The 22,805-nt window shown below is 36.5% G+C and overlaps 1 protein-coding gene across 1 annotated transcript in view; it reads right to left on the bottom strand.

Moving 5' to 3' along the window:
* Nucleotides 1–22,805, bottom strand: part of LOC131941177 (papilin) — a 77,744-nt gene that overhangs the window by 3,282 nt on the left and 51,657 nt on the right. Inside the window, exons 9-25 of the mRNA XM_059300193.1 lie at nucleotides 13,722–13,843; nucleotides 12,559–12,802; nucleotides 11,720–11,905; nucleotides 11,232–11,489; nucleotides 10,501–10,773; nucleotides 9,922–9,969; nucleotides 9,162–9,452; nucleotides 8,402–8,461; nucleotides 7,402–7,569; nucleotides 6,860–7,119; nucleotides 5,644–5,845; nucleotides 4,728–4,892; nucleotides 2,695–2,805; nucleotides 2,162–2,273; nucleotides 1,665–1,819; nucleotides 948–1,220; nucleotides 184–459 (exon numbers count right to left, since the gene is read on the bottom strand). Coding sequence (XP_059156176.1) covers nucleotides 184–459; nucleotides 948–1,220; nucleotides 1,665–1,819; nucleotides 2,162–2,273; nucleotides 2,695–2,805; nucleotides 4,728–4,892; nucleotides 5,644–5,845; nucleotides 6,860–7,119; nucleotides 7,402–7,569; nucleotides 8,402–8,461; nucleotides 9,162–9,452; nucleotides 9,922–9,969; nucleotides 10,501–10,773; nucleotides 11,232–11,489; nucleotides 11,720–11,905; nucleotides 12,559–12,802; nucleotides 13,722–13,843 — 3,204 coding nt within the window. The remainder of the gene's footprint in view (nucleotides 1–183; nucleotides 460–947; nucleotides 1,221–1,664; nucleotides 1,820–2,161; nucleotides 2,274–2,694; nucleotides 2,806–4,727; nucleotides 4,893–5,643; nucleotides 5,846–6,859; nucleotides 7,120–7,401; nucleotides 7,570–8,401; nucleotides 8,462–9,161; nucleotides 9,453–9,921; nucleotides 9,970–10,500; nucleotides 10,774–11,231; nucleotides 11,490–11,719; nucleotides 11,906–12,558; nucleotides 12,803–13,721; nucleotides 13,844–22,805) is intronic.

Here is a 22,805-nt window from a genome sequence, read left to right on the forward strand (position 1 = left end):
TACATCTTGCTAGTTGTTTTATGAAACACAATCGACAGCATGCAGGCACACGTCTACCTATATTTCTTACATTAAAAAATTATTCCCTAGTTTTTATAATCTAGTTTATTTTAGGCGTGTATCAAGACCAGTAAATTATTTTTAAACTTTAAGGGAAGGAGAAGAACATGGCCAACAACTTACTCTGTAGTTGTATCTGGATGGTGGTCACATCCTCCACTGCCTTCTCTGTGCTGCCGTTGGCTATACACTTGTAGGTGCCGGAATCTTCTATGGACGCAGAGAGGATGGTCAGGTCCCCATTGCTCACTCTGGTGTTGTTGTCACTGGTCAGGACTTTCCCGTCCTTCTTCCATTCTAAGGTAGGGGCAGGGTACCCGGCGCCCTTGCAGACCAAAGTGATTGTGTCCCCTTCTGAGTAGGTGTGTTTGTGCTTCTGAATGGTTACCTCAACTGGATCTATTCAGCCAAACAAAACAACAATTATGAGTGATTCTGATTTACTGTAATAAGTAAATGCACTTATTACACATAATTTTTTTATATTGATCTCTAACTTGCTGTTTTCAAGCTCAATGTATAAATTTGTATTTTTTCAAACATTTTTAACAAGCAATTTTGTTTTTTTAATGAACTTTAATGTTTTAAAGTAACAGTCATTTTTGCTCAAGACTAACTCTGTGTTAAAACATAAAACAAACTCAGCTATTAACTTATTCGTATTAGACTGCCATAATATTTAGCAAAGAATGACAAAATACTCAGATGGCTTTATAACTGGTTACAATCAATTTCATTTTACTTTCACCTGAGGCTGTTTCTGATTATGAAGGGCACAGCAGAGGGGCCCCCATTTTTAGGGGCCTTTTAAAATTCTTTCTTAGTGATTAGTGCTCTAGTAAAATATAAACTGGTATAAATAAAACACAGCCATTTTTAATACTGACCTCTGATTTGGACCTGGATCTTTCTTCTACTAGGGGAGTTCACTCCATTTTCAGCAGAGCAGGTGTAGTCCCCTGCATCCTCAGGCTGGATGCTGTCAACGACCAAGGTGCCGTTACCGAAAATCTGATGATGTCTGCCGGAGCTTAAGACCCGGCCCCTGTACTCCCAGGAGACCCGGGGCGGGGGTGTACCTGTGGCGTGGCACGTCAGGACAGCTCTGACACCTGGTTTGAATGCCATGCGGATAGGTCCAGGCATGATGTGTACAGGCACTGGGATCAAGGAAACAACAGGTCAGCTATACACTGATAAATACAATGGTCAGCAATACATTTGTCTTACTAATAGGGTAAATGGGAAGGCATTAAGCACTTCCTAACCAGGAAGTCTTTACTTCAGTTTCTGGGTTCAAATCTATTGAAGATCTATGAGCAACCCCAGCATAGACATCAAGAACAGTAACTCTACTCCATCTGCCGTATCAATTTTAAAAAGTGTACTTCTCTCTATAACTTCATATTTTAGTACTTTTACAAAGAAAATGGGTCAACCGATAAATCTTATTGCCTAAAAATTAAAATAAATGTTTAGGGGCCTAAAAAAAGTTAGTCATGGCCATGGGTGGGGGAAGGGGGTTTCTCATAAAGGGTATCAAGTATCCCTTAAAATGTTGTTTTACATAATTGGAAACATTACACTGGTTCAGTTCAACATACCATGAATGTCAACTTTGAACCTCTGAATTCTCCCAACAGCATAAACGTCCTTGACCCTGCAGGAGTATATCCCTGCCACATCCTCAGTCACTTGATTAAAAATGAGAGTCCCATTGGGTAAAATATCATACAATGGGCTTGAGTACAGCCGGTTGCTAAAGGGAGATCAAAAAAAGAAAAACTACATTAATTAAATGTTTACAATAAAATGTTAGTGAACAATTATTCACATAAATCTAATTAAAGTTTAAAAATTGAATAGAAATTTCTATATTAATCTTAATTTGTAATAAGAAAAGTAATTTCTCATTACAAGAAAACAAAATGCTGTTTCCTTGTCAAGCCCTAACAAAAAAATTGAAAGCACCCATAATGAACAGTGGTGTCCATTATAAAGGTGAAACAACAAGATAAGTTATGTATAATAAATAACAGAATTTAATTAAGCATTAAATATTCTAGATTTAACATAATACAGCAGTATAAAATATTCTCACATGTCCTTGAACCAGAAGACCTCAGAACCAGTGTAGGGACAGTGGAGAGAAGCTTGAGTGCCTACTTTCACTGAGACCAGTCTTTGGTTTTCTTCTAGGCTTGTGTTGGATTCTGAGGACACATATAAGGTACAGTTTTTTAATAAAAACTTTGCAAAAAAATATAGTGGTATTTTAAAGAGATAATTTATTTTATGTTTCCTAACATCATGGTGCAGAATTTCTTTCGTTCTTGATTTTTGATGTTGGAAGGGATTCCCCCCAACACATTTATTACGTGGCAACATGTATTATGCCCTATTGGCCATAGACTCAGATTTCAGTCTGCTTTTCTTTTTGGATTTGCTTCCATAACCTTTGTCCAGCCAAGAACAAACTACAAGTCAGGGGCTCGAACTCCAACCATTAGCTTAACCGACTGGACCACATCAACCTCCTTGCAGTATTTAAAAATGGACATTTTAATTTCATTCTAATTTATATTACATGTGATATAGAAATTATAACTTGTTCATAAAGATAAACTGACCCACCATAACAATTAGACCTCTCCCGATCAACAGCCCTGGTTATCCCATCATTGCAGCAGCCATAAGCAGAATATCTGCAGGAATCAGGGCGTGGGGTGCTTGGCGCAACAGCTCCTAATAATTACAAAATTATTTACATTTCATATTAGCTTTTGGGATAGTTAAACAAATTACTTGAAATGTTTTTTTTTAAATAAGATAAAAAAAACCTTAGAAATAGAGAACCAAAGGGTGGTAACATGGAACATGTAGGGACAAAGAAACTAAAGTGCTGTGAGATTCATCTGGTGAGATACGATGCCCCTTTGGCCCAGAATGTTTCAGGCCCGGGGAAACGTAGTGAAAAGTCAGGCAGGGGCACATCCAGGACAAAACAGGCTCCGCGGCCATATTATCCAAGCCTTTAGTGGGAGAGTTAGCGCCGGAGCACCAGTTGAGACGAAAACTGAGAAGGGAGCTTTGGCCATTCTCCAGTTTAATATCTACGGCTTGGTAGGCCAACTGGTAGAACTGAAGAAAACCCTATCAGAAAATAAAATCAATGCTAGGAAACTCTGCTAAAGCCAAAAAAGAAATGCAATGTGACAGCTATACTCAGTACAAATGCCCATGTCCTAAATGCAAGGGTGTCCTGACACGGGCCAACAGGGGATAAGACTGACTGTGTCTCTGTCTGGGTGTGGAAGGACGGACAGGAGTATACGATAGTGAACGTATACAATACCCCTAGAAATCCCATTGAATTACCCAAATACCAGGACGGACAGAGGCATGTCATTATCATGGGAGATATGAACGCTTAGTCCGCTAAGTGGGGGTATGATAAGGAAACCAATGCATGGTGTGCCTACAGAACAGGTACTCAAAGCCAACTCTTTTACACATGGCCAGCAAAGCGTACACGCAGCCAGACCTAATGCTGGTATCGGCCAACCTTGTTTCAAGAGCAAAAACCACTGTAGTGCCGGGTGTGGGGAGGCTCCACTCCGCAATGACTCAAAGGTTGCCTCCTCAAGCAGAGAGACTGCAGAAGTCCTCAACGAATACTTTGCCACTGCAAGCAAAGGAATAGAGCCATGCGAACGCAAGAGAGAGGTTGAAAGCTTATTGAGCACAGCGGAGGTGGTGGAACCAGCAGTCCCCGACCCACTCTTTTTGTCTCTTTCAATATGACAGAGCTCTTCGTAAAGCTAAAAATGGGAAAGCCGCATGGCCTGACCAGGTGTCCAATGAAATGTAAAAGCAGATAGGACAGCGCAGTAGAGAGCGACTACCCGCCCTAATCAACTGCTCGTGAGAGAAAGATGTCCTCCCCACCAGTTGGAAAAAAGCAGAACCTGGGAAGGACCTTTAGCTCACCTGCGAGCTACCGTCCGATTTCACTGCTCTAATTAGTACTGGTACTTAGAGTTCATTAAAATCATAGATCCTAGCCAGTGCGGCTTCCGTAAGGGTAAGCAGCCCATGGACTCCATTCTTCGGTTGACCAAAGAGATAATGAGCGGCTTCCACTCGGAAAAGAGTACCTATGTGGCACTATTTGACATGAAGCAGGCGTATGATGGCGAACAGGACTACTGTTTAAACTCAGGCAAATCGGCCTAAGCGAGAAACGGCTCAAGAAACGGTAGTGGCCGGACTCATAGGGCAAATAGTACAAGTTACTTGAGTGGAAGGAAAGTTTGAGCCCACCCGGCAGACAAGGAACACGCCATGGGATGGTGGCGATGCCCAAACTCCATCACGATCAAGCTGGGTACCAGACGGCAGGACATCCCGCTACTGGTGGGGGAAGGACAAGCCTGATGAGAGCCTACAGATCCATGTCACAATAGTTACTTTGGTAAAGTAATTACTTCCCCTTAACAAATGTTAAGTTGTATTTGAGATGGTGTAATTGAAAATACTGTTTTGTTGATACTAGTTTATATTTTTATTTTTATTTTATACCATTCATGCAGATGAATACATCAGATGAGTGCTACACAAAATAATGGTTTTCACACGCCTGCTTATGTTTGGGTTATTCCACTTACCTCTAATGCATTTATTCTCACATTCCTCTTTATTGTTGAAACGGTTGCCATTTCCTGTACACCCCCCATAATAAAACCTCATGCAGGCCGCCTTATTAGTGTCGTAGTACCACAGAATCGTCCAGTTATTACAGCCCCCTTGGTCTTTTTTCAACACACAAACATCTGGTAAAAATAAAATTGCTTAAATTATTTTTCTTCGTTTTTTTTTATTATTTTATATTAATTTAGTACTTTTGGAAATGTACATATTTTAAGATTTAGATCTAGCTTTGAAATAAAAAACTGATTTATTTTTTTGAATGTTGAGTTCTGAAAAATATTTATAAATAACTTTACTCGAAATAAATAAATGGTAGGGTAAGTCCTAAGATCCAGATGACATCAAATGGGCGCCTCAAAGAAGAAGAAAAATGGATGCGAACAGATGGTAGAATTGTCATGGGCGGCTGCCAGGAAAATTGTCAGTAACTGACAACAACAAAAACGCTACTTAAAAGCGTATGTTCAGTAGCATAACATTTCAAGCCATGTTTGCCTGATTACTAGTTTCAAGCAACTTGTTTTTCTTAGTTCGAAATTTTGTAATACAAACCTTGAAAGAACTTTCTTAATTATCACTAGAATTGAACAAAATTTTATTCCAGTTCTTTTGTATATATATACCAATAAAACTGATAGAACTCATTTTTAAAAATGTGTTATGTTTTTTCTTTTTTTAAGTAGTATCAAAAAAATTTAATCTATCTCAGAATATAATCCTGTAAATTAGTTACATCCAATTTTTAGCAATTTTCATATTTAGGCTAAACTCTTTGAGTTACAGCTATATGCAAAATATTAGGTTTAGAAATAAGCTGCTATTTATTTTAAAGCCCTTCTTGTTATTGGTTACAAGAGCTAAAATTTGACTAACTTGATTCAACACTTGGAATGACGTTTGACTCAGGGGTTGTGGGTCTGCGGTTGCTCGCAGGTTCTTTGTAACATTTCTGCATGCAGCTCTCCTGGCTGTCAAACCTGTTGTTGTTGCCTCCACAACCAGAGTATTGGAAGGACTCGCATCTGTTGCGTGCAGGGCTGTAGAACCACTTGATGCTGTTGGCTTTGCAGGTGCCCTGGATACAAGAAATTAAAGGTTTACATGTGTTGTACCACAAGATAATGTAGATGAAGACAAGAAGTTATACGTTTACATGTGTTGTGATAAGTGATGTTGTACCACAAGATAATGTAGATGAAGACAAGAAGTTATAGGTTTACATGTGTTGTGATTAGTGCTGTTGTACCACAAGATAATGTAGATGAAGACAAGAAGTTATAGGTTTAAATGTGTTGTGATTAGTGCTGTTGTACCGCAAGATGGTGTTGATGAAGACAAGAAATTATAGGTTTAAATGTGTTGTGATTAGTGATGTTGTACCACAAGATAATATAGATGAAGACAAGAAGTTATAGGTTTAAATGTGTTGTGATTAGTGATGTTGTACCACAAGATAATATAGATGAAGACAAGAAGTTATAGGTATGTTGTGAGCAGGGCTGTTGTACCACAAGATGGTGTAGTTGAAGCTGAAGACAATAAATTATAGGTTAAAATATGTTTAAGAAACATCTATAAATACTTACACACACAAGGGAGGGGAGATAATGGTTCTGACTAAGTGAATTTGTATGGAAGAGTAGGTAATGAGAGCTAAGCTCCATGTTGTAGAACATATTTGGACTTAAATTAGTTCTTAGGCCTACATGAAGTACTTCTGTAAGTTAAACTGGCATCATAATACCTTCACATTACTATGGTGATTCAACATTCCAATAAGTCATTTAATCAAACACTAAATAAAATATGTATTTTCTTTTACATCAGAAAAGAAGCAAATTTAAACATAACTTTTTAAATTTTATTTTGTTAATTTGTGTTTTTGAATCCTAGTACAAAAATATCTTAAGTCAAACCTCCCCCCCCCCCCCCCTTCCAAAAAAGTGAAGAACGCTATTAAGTCTGCACCTAAGGCCTTTACTGTCAGAAAATGTAAAATTACATTTACTAACAAAAAAAATTTGAATTGACTTCCAATAGCACTAAATTCGTTTACATAGTCTGAATAATAATAAAAAGTATTTCACACCTTTGCAGGTAACATCTGGCAAGCGTCTTCTTCCGCTCTAGCACCCTCTCCCGTTGATTGCACCACTATGACTTGGGTAGCCGTGGATCGCTTGTACTGGTGGCACCGTCTGTCACAGGCACTCAGAGATTCAAAGTTGTTGAGGTTACCCCCACATCCTCCATACAGGAAACTGTAGCACTGGCCAGCTTTACTGTCAAAATAAAATCTCGGCATGGCTGCTCTACAATTGCCGACATCTTTTTGCTTCATGCAGATTTCTGTAATAAGATAAAATTTAAACATATAAAAATATGCATACATTGTATCACATAGAAATTATAAAAAGGGTACCTTATTGACATTTATAAGGTTACATACTGATACTTGTTTAAAGTATCATTTTATGATAAAACAAATATAGCTAGCACAAGTTGATAATTAAAAAATGTTGAAAATAAAATAATTAGAGAAATTAAAAATAAAATAATAGAAATAATAGATAAGAATGAGAAAACGAATAAAAAACAACAAAAAAGGAAGAAATAGTATTTTAAAATGACCTTGTGCACTGCAGAAATTGTTACACTCGTCCGCCGTTTTGAAATTGTTTCCATTCCCCCCACATCCTCCGTAAACAAATGGGCTACATGTGCCCTCTTTATGGTTGTAGTACCATCTGTTAATGTTAGCCCTACACACACCAGTCACTGCCTCCATAAGGCAGATAGCTGTAAGTGAGAGAAGTAATTTGGTGATTAGGTTTCATTTGAATAACATCTTTAAAAAACTCTTTGCTATCCACCAAGTGTAAATTAACCTCAATGGACGCCAGCGAGAAAAGTCTCAAAGGTATTTGAGAGGTCCATAAATTAATTAAAAAATCATGCACGGCGAAGTTACAATTAATATGGTTATAAAATCCTGTCTGTCTGGTTTTTTTCGGACTTTACTAAAGATTGGATGTATTTGATGTTTTTAAGATTTTTGGTAACTAAATTAAAAAATGGCGACATAAACAATGGCTTCCTGCTATTCGATAGGCCGCCATAAATTTTATTGTACACATTGTAAGCTTAAAATAGAAAAACTAGGTCATGGGGTTTAAATTTGCATTGTTATTTAAAAACTTGATCTGCAAAGTTTTGTAAACAAATAGTTATCGATGACTAATTTACTGTACAGCCAATCAATATTTGTCTTACAAAAGTAAAACATCCGGTTATAACTTAGGCTTGATGAAAATAAATAGAAATGTAGCCTTACACTCAACAAATTATTTTCAAGTTCTCTGGATTTGCAACTTTTATAGCATTTATTCTAAAAATATAAAATTTCTAAATTAATTTTGGCTTAATTTTTTTTTTTTTTTTTTTTTACGGTCTAAATCTAAAAAGCACGTTTTTATTCCATGTCAACAACATTATGGAAGGAATCTCGTCAACTCGCTGGTGTCCATTGTGGGATCATTAGATTAGGATTAACCTACCCAAGTGTAAATTTAACCTCACCTTTAGGATCACTAGATTAGGATTAACCTATCTCATAGTAATTTAACCTCACCTGTTGAGTCACCGGTAGGCGTAGTTGACTCCTGTACTGGAGGACTAGTTGCTACAGGTCCTATTAAAAAAAATGTTCAAACTCAAAAATGTAATATGGAAAATTTCATTGTATTTAAAAATCCTTGTACTGAATTTTTGTTGCAGTTTAAAAACAATAGCAAGCAATTTCTTTTTGTTGACATTTAAAAGGGGAAACACTGGTACATTTCAGCAGCTAGGCTTTATGGCTAGGAACACTGTATCAGATTTTTGTTAATTACCTATAAGAAGTGTGGAGACCCAGGGACTTTCTACTAGCCTTAAGAAATAGCAGTTTAAGATCATTAGAAGATGGTTTATTTCTAATACTGTGATCTTAATACATTGCAGAATATATTTTTCTCAAAGAAAAACTTAAAGATCAGAAATTGCTAAATACATTATATATGTACATTTGAAAGGCATTAAAAAATACCTTGTATATGTAATGTGTACATAAAGATGTTTTTAAAAGAAAATTTTTTTAATGTGTTTGACTGTTGAACACATACAAAATTATAAGGAATAAGGTTGTGTAAAAAAAATGTATTTGTAATGCTACACAACTTTAACTTCAGTTTTCCTAATAAGTTTTTAGTAGGTTGTGTAAGAATATTTTTTTCCCCCCAATATGTTGTCATTAAATTGTGTAAAAATATTGTTTAGAAATGCTACCTACAAATAACATCATTAGTTTGCATTAGGTTGTGTAAAATATATTTTTTAGCAATGCTACCTACCTATAACTTCATTTATTCTAATCATCTTTAGCCTCCTGTCTGCGTAAGGCCTGCTTCTACAAACATACGTCCCCTCATTTCTCTTCCCAGCATTCCTGATTGTTACATTACTCAGCAGGGCATTCCTGCTGCTTGGGTCAGGGTAGGTGTTGATGGACACATAGCTGTATGCATTAAGTGGGCGGCCATTGAAGTACCAGTCCATGTCTGTGGGTCGTTCTGGCCCAGTAGCCCTACAGCTGATGTCGATGGTTGCACCCACATTGAAGTTGAATTCTCCGTACATGATCACTGTTGAATTAAGGGTTTCATTAACAGTGTTAATTATTATGTAACACCCACATTAAAATTAAAATCTCCGTACATGATCACTGTTGAATTAAGGGTTTCATTAGCAAACAGTGTTAATTATTATGTAACACCCACATTGAAGTTAAAATAACCGTACATGATGACTGTTGAATTGAAAAGATCTATTTTAGGACACATACACAGGACATTATCAAGCCAGTCATGTGTATTTATTTCAAGTTTACTGAACATGCATCTTATAAGGGACAACAAAAGTCACAAAATACAAGAACTGTTGTATTAGCCCTCTCTACTGACAGCTGCCAGTATAAAAGAACTTATACTTATAAATAATAACCATTATAGCCATGATATTTTTGTTAGTTTTTATACTTGACTTACTAGATTAGATCAGAAAACATAAATTTAAAGAAACAATTGTGTTAAACAAGACAAAATCTAAACTTACAGCTTCTTTCCTCACTAGTGTCACTTGTAGGTGGGGGTGTTCTTGGTGCTGAAAATTTTATTTTAAATAAAAACCAAATTTATTTGTGCAAATAATTGTACTATGCCAATAATACAATTGAAAATTTATAATCAAGAAAAATAAACATTTTATAAAGAAATGGATATCTAATTTATATGGCACAAAAGAATCCTATATTTTACATATCAGCTTGCACAACAATAACATCTATTTAACAAACGTCCACTTTACAACATCATCTATTTTACATACCAACCAAGTCAAGAGAAATATCTATTTTACATACCAACCAGGACAACTGAACTATCTAATTTACATACAAACCATGACAACAGAACTATCTATTTTACATACCCACCAGGACAACAGAACTATCTATTTTACATACCAACCAGGACAACAGAACTATCTATTTTACATACCAACCAGGACAACAGAACTATCTATTTTACATACCAACCAGGACAACAGAACTATCTATTTTACATACCAACCAGGACAACAGAACTATCTATTTTACATAAGAACCAGGAAAACAGAACTATCTAATTTACATACCAGCCGGTACAACCGTAACATCAATTCTCTCCTGTTTCCCAGTGGAACTACGGCAGACATAAACTCCAGAGCTGGAAGGCTTGGCGTAAGGGATCCTCAGCTCAAGGTCATGCGAGTACCCTGACGTCTGCTGTCTGACGCGGGCATTAGAGTTTTGCTGGACGTCCTCCCCGTTGAAGTACCACCTGAGCCGCACATTGGGCAGCCCCTGGCTGGTGCAGGTTAGCCTGATGTCCCCATCCTCTCTCACCGTGCTCTCTCCAGACAAGGACACTGGCCAGAACAATTTTACAAGACATCAGTTGCCAAATTTAACAGATCAAATAATTTTTAATTCAAAGATTAACTGAATGAATTTGCCATCATCTCTAGAATATGGCAAATTTGTTTTTGTATTTATTTTATTACATGAAACATAGTGAACAGACATTTAAACATAGTTATTTTTATTCAAGGAAAACATACTATGTGTTATTAAAAGATGGGCATTCTTTAAACTCCTGGCCCAGGGACAAGCTAAATCCTGTTTTTATGGCCAGTAGTAGTACTTTTTGCTTTCTCTAGTCAGTGATAATGGACTTAGCAATGTCCTTTAGACTCAAGCCCAAGTCAACTTATGCCCAAGAATGTTTAAGTCAAGATCTTTGGTTTGGTCAGACAGAATACATGACATAGCGACCATCCTGATGTAAAACTAAAAGAACTACAAAATGTAAACAGTTCTAACTTACATGTCTCTCTATTGGCCTGGATAGGAACAGTAACTGGGGTTGGCCTTGGAGTTGTCCTCACATTATCTGTCCCTGACACCACTGTTCCCATGCACTCCTGCTGACACCTTTCTATGGTCTCAAAATTGTTTTCGTTGCCCTGGCAACCCCCATACACAAACTGCAAGCAGCTTCTTTCCCTTGGGTTATAGTAGTAGCGGTTGATGTAAGCCCTACAGGGACCTGTGTAGCTTGGCATATCGCAAATGTTCATAAAATCTGAAACAATAATTTGCATGATTTAAGCAGTTTATCCGTATCCATGTTTTTTTTTAGTGTCAACAACATTTTTTACTGGTATGGAATATGAAACAAAATATTAAATTTAAAATATTTTTATAAAAAGAAATACTTCTAATGCAGACTATTTAGATGAGTTTGTTAATTAACGATGCCCTTAGAGATCATATGCATTTTGTTAACATTAACATTTTGTTAATAGAAGTTACCTGTATCTGTATTTTCTGTAGCTTTTTTACACTCGGAGTGACAAGTTTTGTTATCATTAAAAACATTGCCGTTGTCCTGGCAACCTCCCCACCAGAACCTCTCACAAACTTGGTTGGTGTAGTTGTACCTCCACTTGACTTCGTACTTTGTGCACAGTTTGATCACCAGTGGGGCTTGACATTTTACTGGAAGTGAATACAATTTTAAAGTGACAGAGATTGGTACTTGTATGTTGACTAGGGACTGTTACTGGTGACTAGGGAATGTTACTTGTTTGATGACTAGGGGACTGTTACTTTGGTGATTAGAGCATTACTGGTGACTAGGGACAGTTAATGGTGACTAGGGACTGTTACTGGCTTGGTTACTAAGGATCTTACTGGCTTATTAGGAATAATAATGGAATTTGTTTTTTATAGATTAGAGTATACAAATTTATTCTGAGTGTGTAGGCAAGGGGTGGGGGGGAGGGGGGTATCAAGGGGGTGGGGTGTTACTAGTTTAACATTTTAATGGGAAAAAACATTGCATGTCAACTGTGCAAAAATAAATTCTGTTTGACGTATTAAGGTATTGATAAGAAGAAGAGCACAAATTGAACTATTAAATTTACTTGCATGCAAAATTCGTTGGGATTCATATTTAAATATATCTTCAAAATAAGTAACTAATAAAGTACAAAGTGTACATGGTTTGAAAGTTTCAAATTATTGTTTAAATCACCACACACACAAAAAAAAGGTACCATTTTTAATCAAAGTAAATACATACAAATTTAAGACAGCTAAATAGAACTGACGAAAAAGAATAATAACAACAACAAAATAATTTTATTTACCAAAAACTGTTTCCCCAGTTTGTTTGACGCTGGGCTGTGTTGTCTGCTGAACCCTATCCTCTGAGTCTGTTGTCTCACCGCACCCCCTCCCCCTCGGGCCTGTAGCAGCTGTCACCCCATCATCACAGCAGCCGTATCTCTTCCTCTCACAAGGCATATCTCCGGAACCTTCCACGTCACATCCTTCGTAGTCGTAGCCTTTGGCTGGAGTCCTTCCATCAGCACAGCAGCCATACCTAGAGTTCTATTGAAGAAAAAAATACAGTTAAACATAACATCGTCAATTTCTAATCTATGTTTTTTTAACAATGGGACGGTGTGATTGAGTGCTTGAATGCTTGCCCAAAGGTCTCAAATTTGGATCTTGATCAGGACTCAGGACTGTATGACGTCTCTCAGTCCACCCATCTCTGAACAGTACCTGACTCACATTGGGGAAAGTAAAGACGGTACTACTGTGGGTATAGTGCTACACACCATCCATTCATATGCTAAGGTAAAAATTACTCTATTTCATTTTTAGGTCTGAAAGGGGAACTTTACTTGCATCAGCACAGCAGCCATAGAGTTCTACAGAACAAAAAACATAGTGATACACAACAGGGTCAATTTCAAATCTATGCCTATGAGTGTTTTGAAGACAATCAAAAGTCAAAACTGTAATACTAGAAATAAAGTAGGGATGGTCAAGGCACACCCTCAAAACCAGAAAATAACACAACTAGAAAATCTTTCGACTAAGAACAGGCCATAACAGACTAAATCAACACATGCACAAAAAACTAAAGGCTGGGTGTGGCGAAATGTGCCCTTGTGGCAAGGCCCCGGAAAATACGGAGCACGTCCTTCAGGAATGTTCTCTGTATAGCCAGGCACGAGTCAGACACTGGCCCCTTCCCACTCCACTCAGGGAAAAATTATATGGGGCACCTGCCAAACTGGAGACCACAGTCCGGTTTGTTCACGAAGTTGGACTTGTCTGAATCCTCTACCATATTCTCAATTAAGAACGAAGAAGAAGAAGACAACTAGAAAAGTGTGGAGAAGAGTTTTAACAGAGCAATAATGCTGGGGTACAGGACTCATAAATCCTGCAACAATCAGTATCCAACATTGCATAAACAAAAGTTGTAAAAAAAAAAAGAGAATGAAATGCCACTGACCTCACAACGTACTGGACATCCCTGTTGGTTGGGTCCAGAGGCTGGGGACTGACTGTCAGGACAGCAGCCAAATTCAGACAACCTACAGCCTAAATGTACACTGCTGGATCTTCTGTAGGAGGCTACACATAAGTCAGAAACAGTTACAATAGCTACATAAGAAAATAACAGTTACAACAGTTACATAAGACAAGAACAGTTACAATAGTTACATAAGACAAGAACAGTTACAACAGTTACATAAGACAAGAACAGTTACAACAGTTACATAAGACAAGAACAGTTACAATAGTTACATAAGACAAGAACAGTTACAATAGTTACATAAGAAAATAACAGTTACAATAGTTACATAAGACAAGAACAGTTACAATAGTTACATAAGACAAGAACAGTTACAACAGTTACATAAGACAAGAACAGTTACAATAGTTACATAAGACAAGAACAGTTACAATAGTTACATAAGAAAATAACAGTTACAATAGTTACATAAGACAAGAACAGTTACAATAGTTACATAAGACAAGAACAGTTACAACAGTTACATAAGACAAGAACAGTTACAATAGTTACATAAGACAAGAACAGTTACAATAGTTACATAAGAAAATAACAGTTACAATAGTTACATAAGACAAGAACAGTTACAATAGTTACATAAGACAAGAACAGTTACAATAGTTACAATTGCAAACATAAGAGAAGAAAAGTTACAATAGTTACATGGATTAAAGATTAAAGCATTCACATTTATTTGAATTGGACTGTTTGAAACAGATCAAGTAGCTATAGTTGTTAAAAATTAAGCTTTTTGGAGTTAAATTTATTTGTCTGATTGATGATCAATCCAGTAGCGTACGCAGGGGGGGAGCAGGGGGAGCGGCCGCTCCCCCTCTGGCCATTTTCAGCAAAGTGGCGCCTTTTTGGAAAATTTTTAAACTCAAAGTTTTAAACAATGATATTTGTTAAAAAAATATTTTTGGTCGGCACATCTATGTAAATCACATTTCATGCAGCAATTAAGCATTATTGTACTAGTCTAGTAGTGTCTACGTTTACAACACGTATTAACAGCTGCATCAGTTTGCCATTCTAAAAATAACCATTACGATGCATTGCAATGTTTAAAAAACCTCTACGGGTAGTACCACTTGGCAAGAGGGGTATTAAGTTTAAGGCAACTGTATAATATATTTGCTTACGAATAATTGAATTAGAAAATGTTATACATAAAACTTCACACATAATTACTTTGTATATACAGTTTGAATCGTGTGATTAATTTTAATATAATTACAATACAGAAACAAATACAACTGATGTGGCACCTCTATTTAAATTTACTTATGAGCAAACTGCGTAGCGGTGGGTGAATTTTGACAAGGTCAACTATGTCATCACGATGAAGTAGTAGTATTCTTACGGTTTGGGCGATAGTGATTACGATTACAAAATATATGAAACAGTTACAACCCCCCTCCCCCATGGACCCCTCTGTAAAAAAAAATATTGTCATAATACCACTGCTACTTATTTAAATCTATTTCTGTAAATACTGTAATATATATTTGTGTAATATATATTTGAGTAATATCTATGTATGTTTAGAACAGTCATCTAAAAACGAACGCAATGTTCACTCTGAATAGGTTATCTCCCCCTTCCCCCCCCCCCCCCCACACACACACCTCACAACCGCAATTGTGTAGAGCGACATCAATGTCACACCTAGGTATACACTGGGTTGGATAATTGACCTAAAGTGACCGGACAGTGATGAATGAAGTTGAACCCCCCCCCCCCCCCCAACACACCCCGAACTGATCTGTTAAGTACATGTAAACAAACGCGTAATGATGTACCAAAGTACCATGCCGCAAAAAAATAGCTTTTTAAACGTAAAACTCTGTGAATATTGTATTTGCAATTACCAGTAAAAAGGTGTGTGAGCAATACACTGATATAACCCATACCTATCACTATGTTAAAAAATGATCTTTAAGGACACAAAGAAGCGGTAGTTAATTAAAAATATATGATCTGAACTAAAAGACCGATACTTAGTTAAATGTAGGCATTTATTCCGAATAGTACTCTATTATATCGAAAAGCGTGGTTTTATACCAACTTTGATTTTAAAAACTTTCATTATGCTGTAATACTTTAGCATTTATGATGACGATTTTGATTATAGATTATAGACAAAAACACTTTGTAAACACGAATAGTGTTAAACAATTTCATTATATTCTAAAGTAATTATTTATTTGTTTTGACATTTATAATTAAATGTGTAGATATATACATATTTATATTAAGAGAGTGATTATTTCCCCTATTTCACTTATCTTAAATAATTTCCCAGGAATTATTATGTAAGAATTTTTTTTACTAGAATTACAAAACATATTGTGTTACCTATATATTTTTTGTTTTGTTTAGATTGATACAATTTTTGTTTTGTCGGCCTACATTGTGTGTTTTTTCTTATTTCTTCAGAGTGCTACTTTCAATTTATTTTACATCATAGCAAAGTAATGACATACAGCTAGTTATTATATATATATATATATATATATATATATATATATATATATATATATATATATATATATATATATATATATATATATATATATATATATATAATACACGTATATAGAACGTGTTAAAAATTCGGCGCCTTTTTTTGCCCTTTTCGCTCCCCCTACAACGAAAACCTGGATACGCCTCTGGATCAATCATTTAAGTTATGAAATAGCTGCAATACTCACAGCTAAAATAGACTTTAGCTTGAATTGTTAAAAGAGCACTGCAGTTTTATAAAATATTTACTTCAACTGCAATGCAACATTTATGCTACTTTAAACTAACCCATCTAAGAGTAAGTAAAACTTCATGTGCCGAGGTCATAGATACAGATGAACTTCTTTTGACTAACAATTTCCAAAAGGTAACTTTTATTTTAAACTTGCAGCTCCCAGATTAAGCATTTTTTCCAACTTTATTATCAAGTTATTAACTAAACTGACCATTGTTCCAGGGGTCTCCAAACTACGGCCCGCTGCGATCTTTTTGTCCACTTAATAAATGTTTGTTAGAAGTGGCTGAGGAACATTGCCCATAAAAATTCAAAACAGTTTGAAAATGTAGCATTTGGTTCAAATACTATTGCCCGCCGTGTTGCAGACATTAGTAAAAACATCGTAACTCAAATAGAGAAAAATGTAAGCAAGTTTCGCCATTTTTCAATTGCAATGGATTAGTCGCTGGACAGCTGTTCACCTCAACTTCTCGTGTTCATTAGAAGTGTGGATGAAGACACGAACATAACACAGGAGCTGGCTTCCCTACATAGCATGTATGGCACTGTTACAGTGGAGGATATCTAACCATAGATAGTTCAGAGACATGTTAGTATACAAACACAGAAACGCAAGATTTACCATATTTCACCATATATCACAGCAGTAAGATGGCTAATTTGCGAGAAAGTTCTGAGCAGAGTATTTAAGTTAAGAAAGGAAATAGCTTACTTCCTCGAAAGTAAACCCACCTATAGGCCTTCAGATCCAAACTTGTCATGTTTTTGGAACAAGTATAAGCCAACAACTTGACACACTCTCAGCAGTGCAAGGTTTTACGGCTGAAGCAACCACTGAGTTCCCCACGTCATTTGCATGAGAGATCATCAAAAACCTCCAGCTGCAATTTCAGTAGTGGTTTTCTGACTTGGATTCAATGGCAGAAGAAGTGAGACTGTTTCAAAACCATTTGAAACAAATGTGGCCAGTTGCAAAGATGAACTGCTGCTGGAGGTCATTGAATTGCAAGCAAATGACTTTCTTAAGACACGTTTAAAGAAGGGTGGGTGGGTTTTTATAAGTTTTTGCACAAGGAAGACTTTCCTAATATTAAAACTTTTGTATGAAAGTACATTTTAAATTTTTGGAACAACATACTTGTGTGAACAAACATTTTCAAGAATGAAATACGTGAAGAATAATTTGAGAGCAAACTTGGACCTTGAGTGTGTTGATGGCCCTGATAGTGTTTCTCTCAGGATTATTTCTGCGTGGGAGGGGACTTGAAATGTGTATATGTTTCTATATAAATTATATTTCGAAGAGACTCTTGCCCCCGAACTGATATTTGATAGTTAATGCGGCCCTCAGGCTGAAAAGTTTGGAGACCCCTGGTCTGTACTATAGGGCAAGTGACCTCGGCATATGAAGAGATAGTGGTCAGCACTACGCTCAGCCGCCTTTACTTTCCCTAACGTGAGTTAGGTACCCATCAGATTTGGGTGCACTCATGGATGGTCTACTGACTTATCCAGCTCTCTACCGCTAGACCACTCCGTCCTAACTTAAACACAAAGCTAGGTGGCAATCATTGTAGTATGTAAGATGTTTATTTTAACTTGCGACGTGTATACTAAACATATCTAGAAAAACAAAACCTTGAAAGAAGTTGATGTTCTATGATAACATTTTTTACACGGAATGTGTACTAACAAGTTTTTTTTAATACAAAATACACTATACCTGTTGCAAGTATTGACGCAGTTCAAAAAAATATCACATTTCAAAGTCACATTTCTGTTTATTTTTAAACACAGCACCAACCTTATAATGATTATCGATTATTTGTTACCCTAGCATAACCTAGTTAAGTCTAGTTTGTTTACATTGTAAACGACGAAACAAACAATATTTTATTTCAAATAATCTTTTGTTACCTAAAAATATTAATACAATAAAAATACAATGAATTTCTTCAAAAGTGAAACCAAATAAACATTGTTTTTTTATTTTTTTACAATAACCGCCCCTTATAAAATAATATAGCTAAATGAGATTGACCCTACCCTTTTCGTGTTATTTGTGTATAGGTTTTCTCTACTGCTATTATATATTTATTTTACAAAAAAACTTGTTTATATATTGTATGCATTAGCTGATTTTTTAAAATGTTGTCCTTAAAATACAATAAAATAACCGTTACTATTTTTTTCATCAACAGGATACAGAACAGAACAGGTAGACAAGCTTTAACGTTACATCCGGTTAGATGACCAAGACAGGTGACATTTACCGCGTTGTTCCTACATTCTGAAGGTAGGTGTATTTCTTGTGTGTTCGGCTATGAATAGACCAGCATGTACAAAGGTTAAAACGGCAAGTTATAAGAAAGTAGGTCAATCAGTGGTTGGAGTACAGATGTGTTTGTTTACATTTCACGCGATGGTGGATTCATCAACTTGGTGAGTTTGTGTTTCAGTGTTCGTTGTAATGTGGTGTGTTTACTCAGCAGGGAGGTAATACAACACACAATACAGAAGGTAGGTGACATGACATACAACACATCAGGTAGGGGACAGGACATAGCAGGTAGGGGGAATGACATAAAACTTAAAAGTTAGGGGACATGACATACAACAGAGAATGTAGGGACATGACATACAATATAGAAGGTAGGGGACAGGACATAGCAGGTAGGGGAAATGACTTAAAAGTTAGGGGACATGACATACAACAGAGAATGTAGGGACATGACATACAATATAGAAGGTAGGGGACAGGACATAGCAGGTAGGGGAAATGACATAAAACAGAGAATGTAGGGGACAGGACATACAACAGAGAATGTAGGGGACAGGACATACAACAGAGAATGTAGAGGACAGGACATACAACAGAGAATGTATGGGACAGGACATACAACAGAGAATGTAGGGGACAGGACATACAACAGAGAATGTAGAGGACAGGACATACAACAGAGAATGTAGGGGACAGGACATACAACAGAGAATGTAGGGGACAGGACATACAACAGAGAATGTAGGGGACAGGACATACAACAGAGAATGTAGGGGACAGGACATACAACAGAGAATGTAGAGGACAGGACATACAACAGAGAATGTAGGGGACAGGACATACAACAGAGAATGTAGGGGACAGGACATACAACAGAGAATGTAGAGGACAGGACATACAACAGAGAATGTAGGGGACAGGACATACACTGTAGAAGGTAGGGGACAGGACATACAACAGAGAATGTAGGGGACAGGACATAGCAGGTAGGAAACATGGCATACAATATAGCAGGTAAGGGACATGACATACAGTAGAGCAAGTAGGGGACATGACATACAGTAGAGCAAGTAGGGGACATGACATACAACACAGCATATAGGGAACATGACATACAACACCCCCGTTTAACGGTTTATTGTAAATAGTAATTATATATGTATATGAATAGAAAACTAATTTAGTAAGTAAATATAACCGTGTCTATCTCGGTGTATGTATAATAATATGTAGCCTACATGTGTATAAATACTTACTGTTGTACATACATTAAGAAAGTTGTATATTTTGTGAATGTTCATGTGTTCTTGACTCTTGAATGTCAAAGTGTATACATACACATACTAAAGTGCTAGATGTACCTTTTTACTTTCTCGTATATACGTAGTATAGAGAAAGTATTGTAATCGTGCAAAAAAAAACAATCGAGATTTTTACAAATCTCGACGTATCTCGACGTTTTACACCTCACTGATACGGAAAAACATAATTTTGCAATCTTGTCCGTATGTCTGTGTGTCTGTGTGTGTGTCTGTGTGTGTGTAAACACGATTACTTGAATACTGTTACAGCTAGGTTGATGAAATTTCATATATAAGTATTTTATCAAAATCGTAGATCCGTATCAACTTTTGAGCGATTTACGATAACCGGACGTGGTACTTTTTCTACTTTGAATTTTTTAAAAGCCTATAACTTGAGTACTATTTCAGATAGATAAATGAAATTTCACATGTAAGTAAAAGATCTAATTCTCTACCTTCTGTTAAATTTTGAGTAATTTACGTTGACGGGAAGTACTAATTTACGCTATTTCCGATTTCTCAAAAACTCATCTAAATTTATAAAGTACGAATAATATTGCGCACCATTATGAACATCTTTATTCGGCGTTTGCTTGGTGTGCAATACTTTTTTCTATGAGATTCTATTTTATTTTAAAAAGTTTATGTATTTAAAATGGATTAAAAATCATAACTATGTCCCGAGTTCCCATCCCCTGTTGTTTTATATAAGAATATTCGAGAAAGTTTAGGGGAGATCACTCCCGGTTTATTGTATTTGTGTTCTTTACATACACATACATCATGATGTAAGTGTACTAATAGCAAATTATGATGGCTGTGTATAACGTGTATCGTTAATGAGATGTATGTATAACTGTGTATTAGTGTGTAATACAAAATGAGCTTACATCACGATGTCAGTGCAGATAACTTGGACTATATCGCGATGTCTTCATATGGCATGTAATTATTGAACTTAAATAAAGATACTAAATACACTACGTGTATTTTTTAGAACGTATTACAAAGCTGTAAATTGTTTAATGTTTTAATTATACTTGACTTTCCTTTTTTTTTCAATTACAGCTATGAATACAAATTCTTATCACATCCTCGTCAGAGCCTCAAGCTGTTGATTGAATATGATTGGACGTTATTCTAAAGCTGCGCAGGGGACACATCAAGACCCAGCATAATAAATAGACTTCTGAAGACACTCTGTAGCTAAGTTTACAGAATCACTGGCTATACTATATCACATTGAAAGACGGCTTCACGTAAAAATTAGCGCCCAATGGCGTCACTACTAACATTACAGAAACAATAAATTTTGTCACCACTTTTCATAAAAATTGGATGCTTATTACGTCACCGCTAAACTCAAATAGACAGTTGATGACGTCGCCATCGAAGCGGAAACCAATACACCTAATGTCGCCATTAACTTAAAAAAAACTGTTTACGTCGTCAACTTCATGCCTAAATGAATTTGCTGCATGACATTTTGTAAACTGAGTGGATTGTTAACACTTTTAGTTGTTAACTTTTTCTATATAAGGGATCATCCATAAATGACGTCACACTTTTTAAAATGATATTTTAACTTTCCACTCCACAAAAAGCCATACCTTTACCCTAAAAATGACGACTACACCCCCCCCCCCTCAAAATTGCTAATAAAAAATTTGAATTGATTTTTTTTTTTCCTAAAATATTAATACTGACTGAGCGATGTCAAAATAGAGTAAATTAATCGCTTTCTATTACAAATTATTGAAACGAGCTTTCTAAGTTTCGAAATAACGGCTACAGTCTAGCATTACTTCTCTATAAATCACAAATCATCACATAACAACGAACCCCCCCCCCCCTCCAATCTATGAGTGTGGTGTCATTTATGGACGACCTCTAAATGAAGATGGTATGGTCTTAAAACTAGTTCCATGATGGCAAGTCTCTTTAAAAGTAAGAACATTCAGAACATCAATGCTGTTGTGATTGCCGCGTCTACGCAAACACCGGAGGAACTAAGCGAGGTGATGGCTAAATACGGCATGCAAGTCAGTGATAGCGCATGCGCAGATAAGGTGTTCAAGATGGCGGTGAAGACCAAAAATGTCACCGCACTAGGCACATTGGTCAAACTGAAAGTAGAAAAGACGGTTTTGATCTTGGCACTTTTTGAGTGCGTGGAAGCAGATTTTCATAGCGGAGTTGAAGTTTTGGTTAGTGCTGGGGTTGATGTTAACGTTACAGATTTAAAAGGCAACACAGCGTTGATGATAGCTGTGAAGAGGAGGTCGATGAATTGTGTTCAATATCTGCTGGAGATGAAAGCCGATGCTAATTTAGTCAACAAATCTAAACACACAGCTCTTAGTCTCGCTTGTAAGAATGGCCAAAGTGGTATAGTAGAAAAGTTGGTGCAGTTTGGTGCATTTTGGGATACGAGTAAAGCAACAAACGTACGCCAGTATAATGATCATCTAATAACTTGCGCAAAGTTGATGAAAAAATGTAGTGCACACGGCGTTAACTCCAGGGACGGTAGAGGGTACACGCTTTTAATGTATGCAGCCCAAACCGGCTGTGCTAAAACTGTCCGGGTTTTGCTAAGCTACAGCGCGGATGTGAACCAACTCGACCACAAAGGCGCGACCGCGCTAATGCACATGTTCAAGGAGTACCTT

Source organism: Physella acuta, unplaced genomic scaffold (assembly GCF_028476545.2).
Source record: "Physella acuta isolate Inbredline_101_S28 unplaced genomic scaffold, ASM2847654v3 ptg000352l, whole genome shotgun sequence".
Lineage (NCBI taxonomy): Eukaryota > Metazoa > Mollusca > Gastropoda > Physidae > Physella > Physella acuta.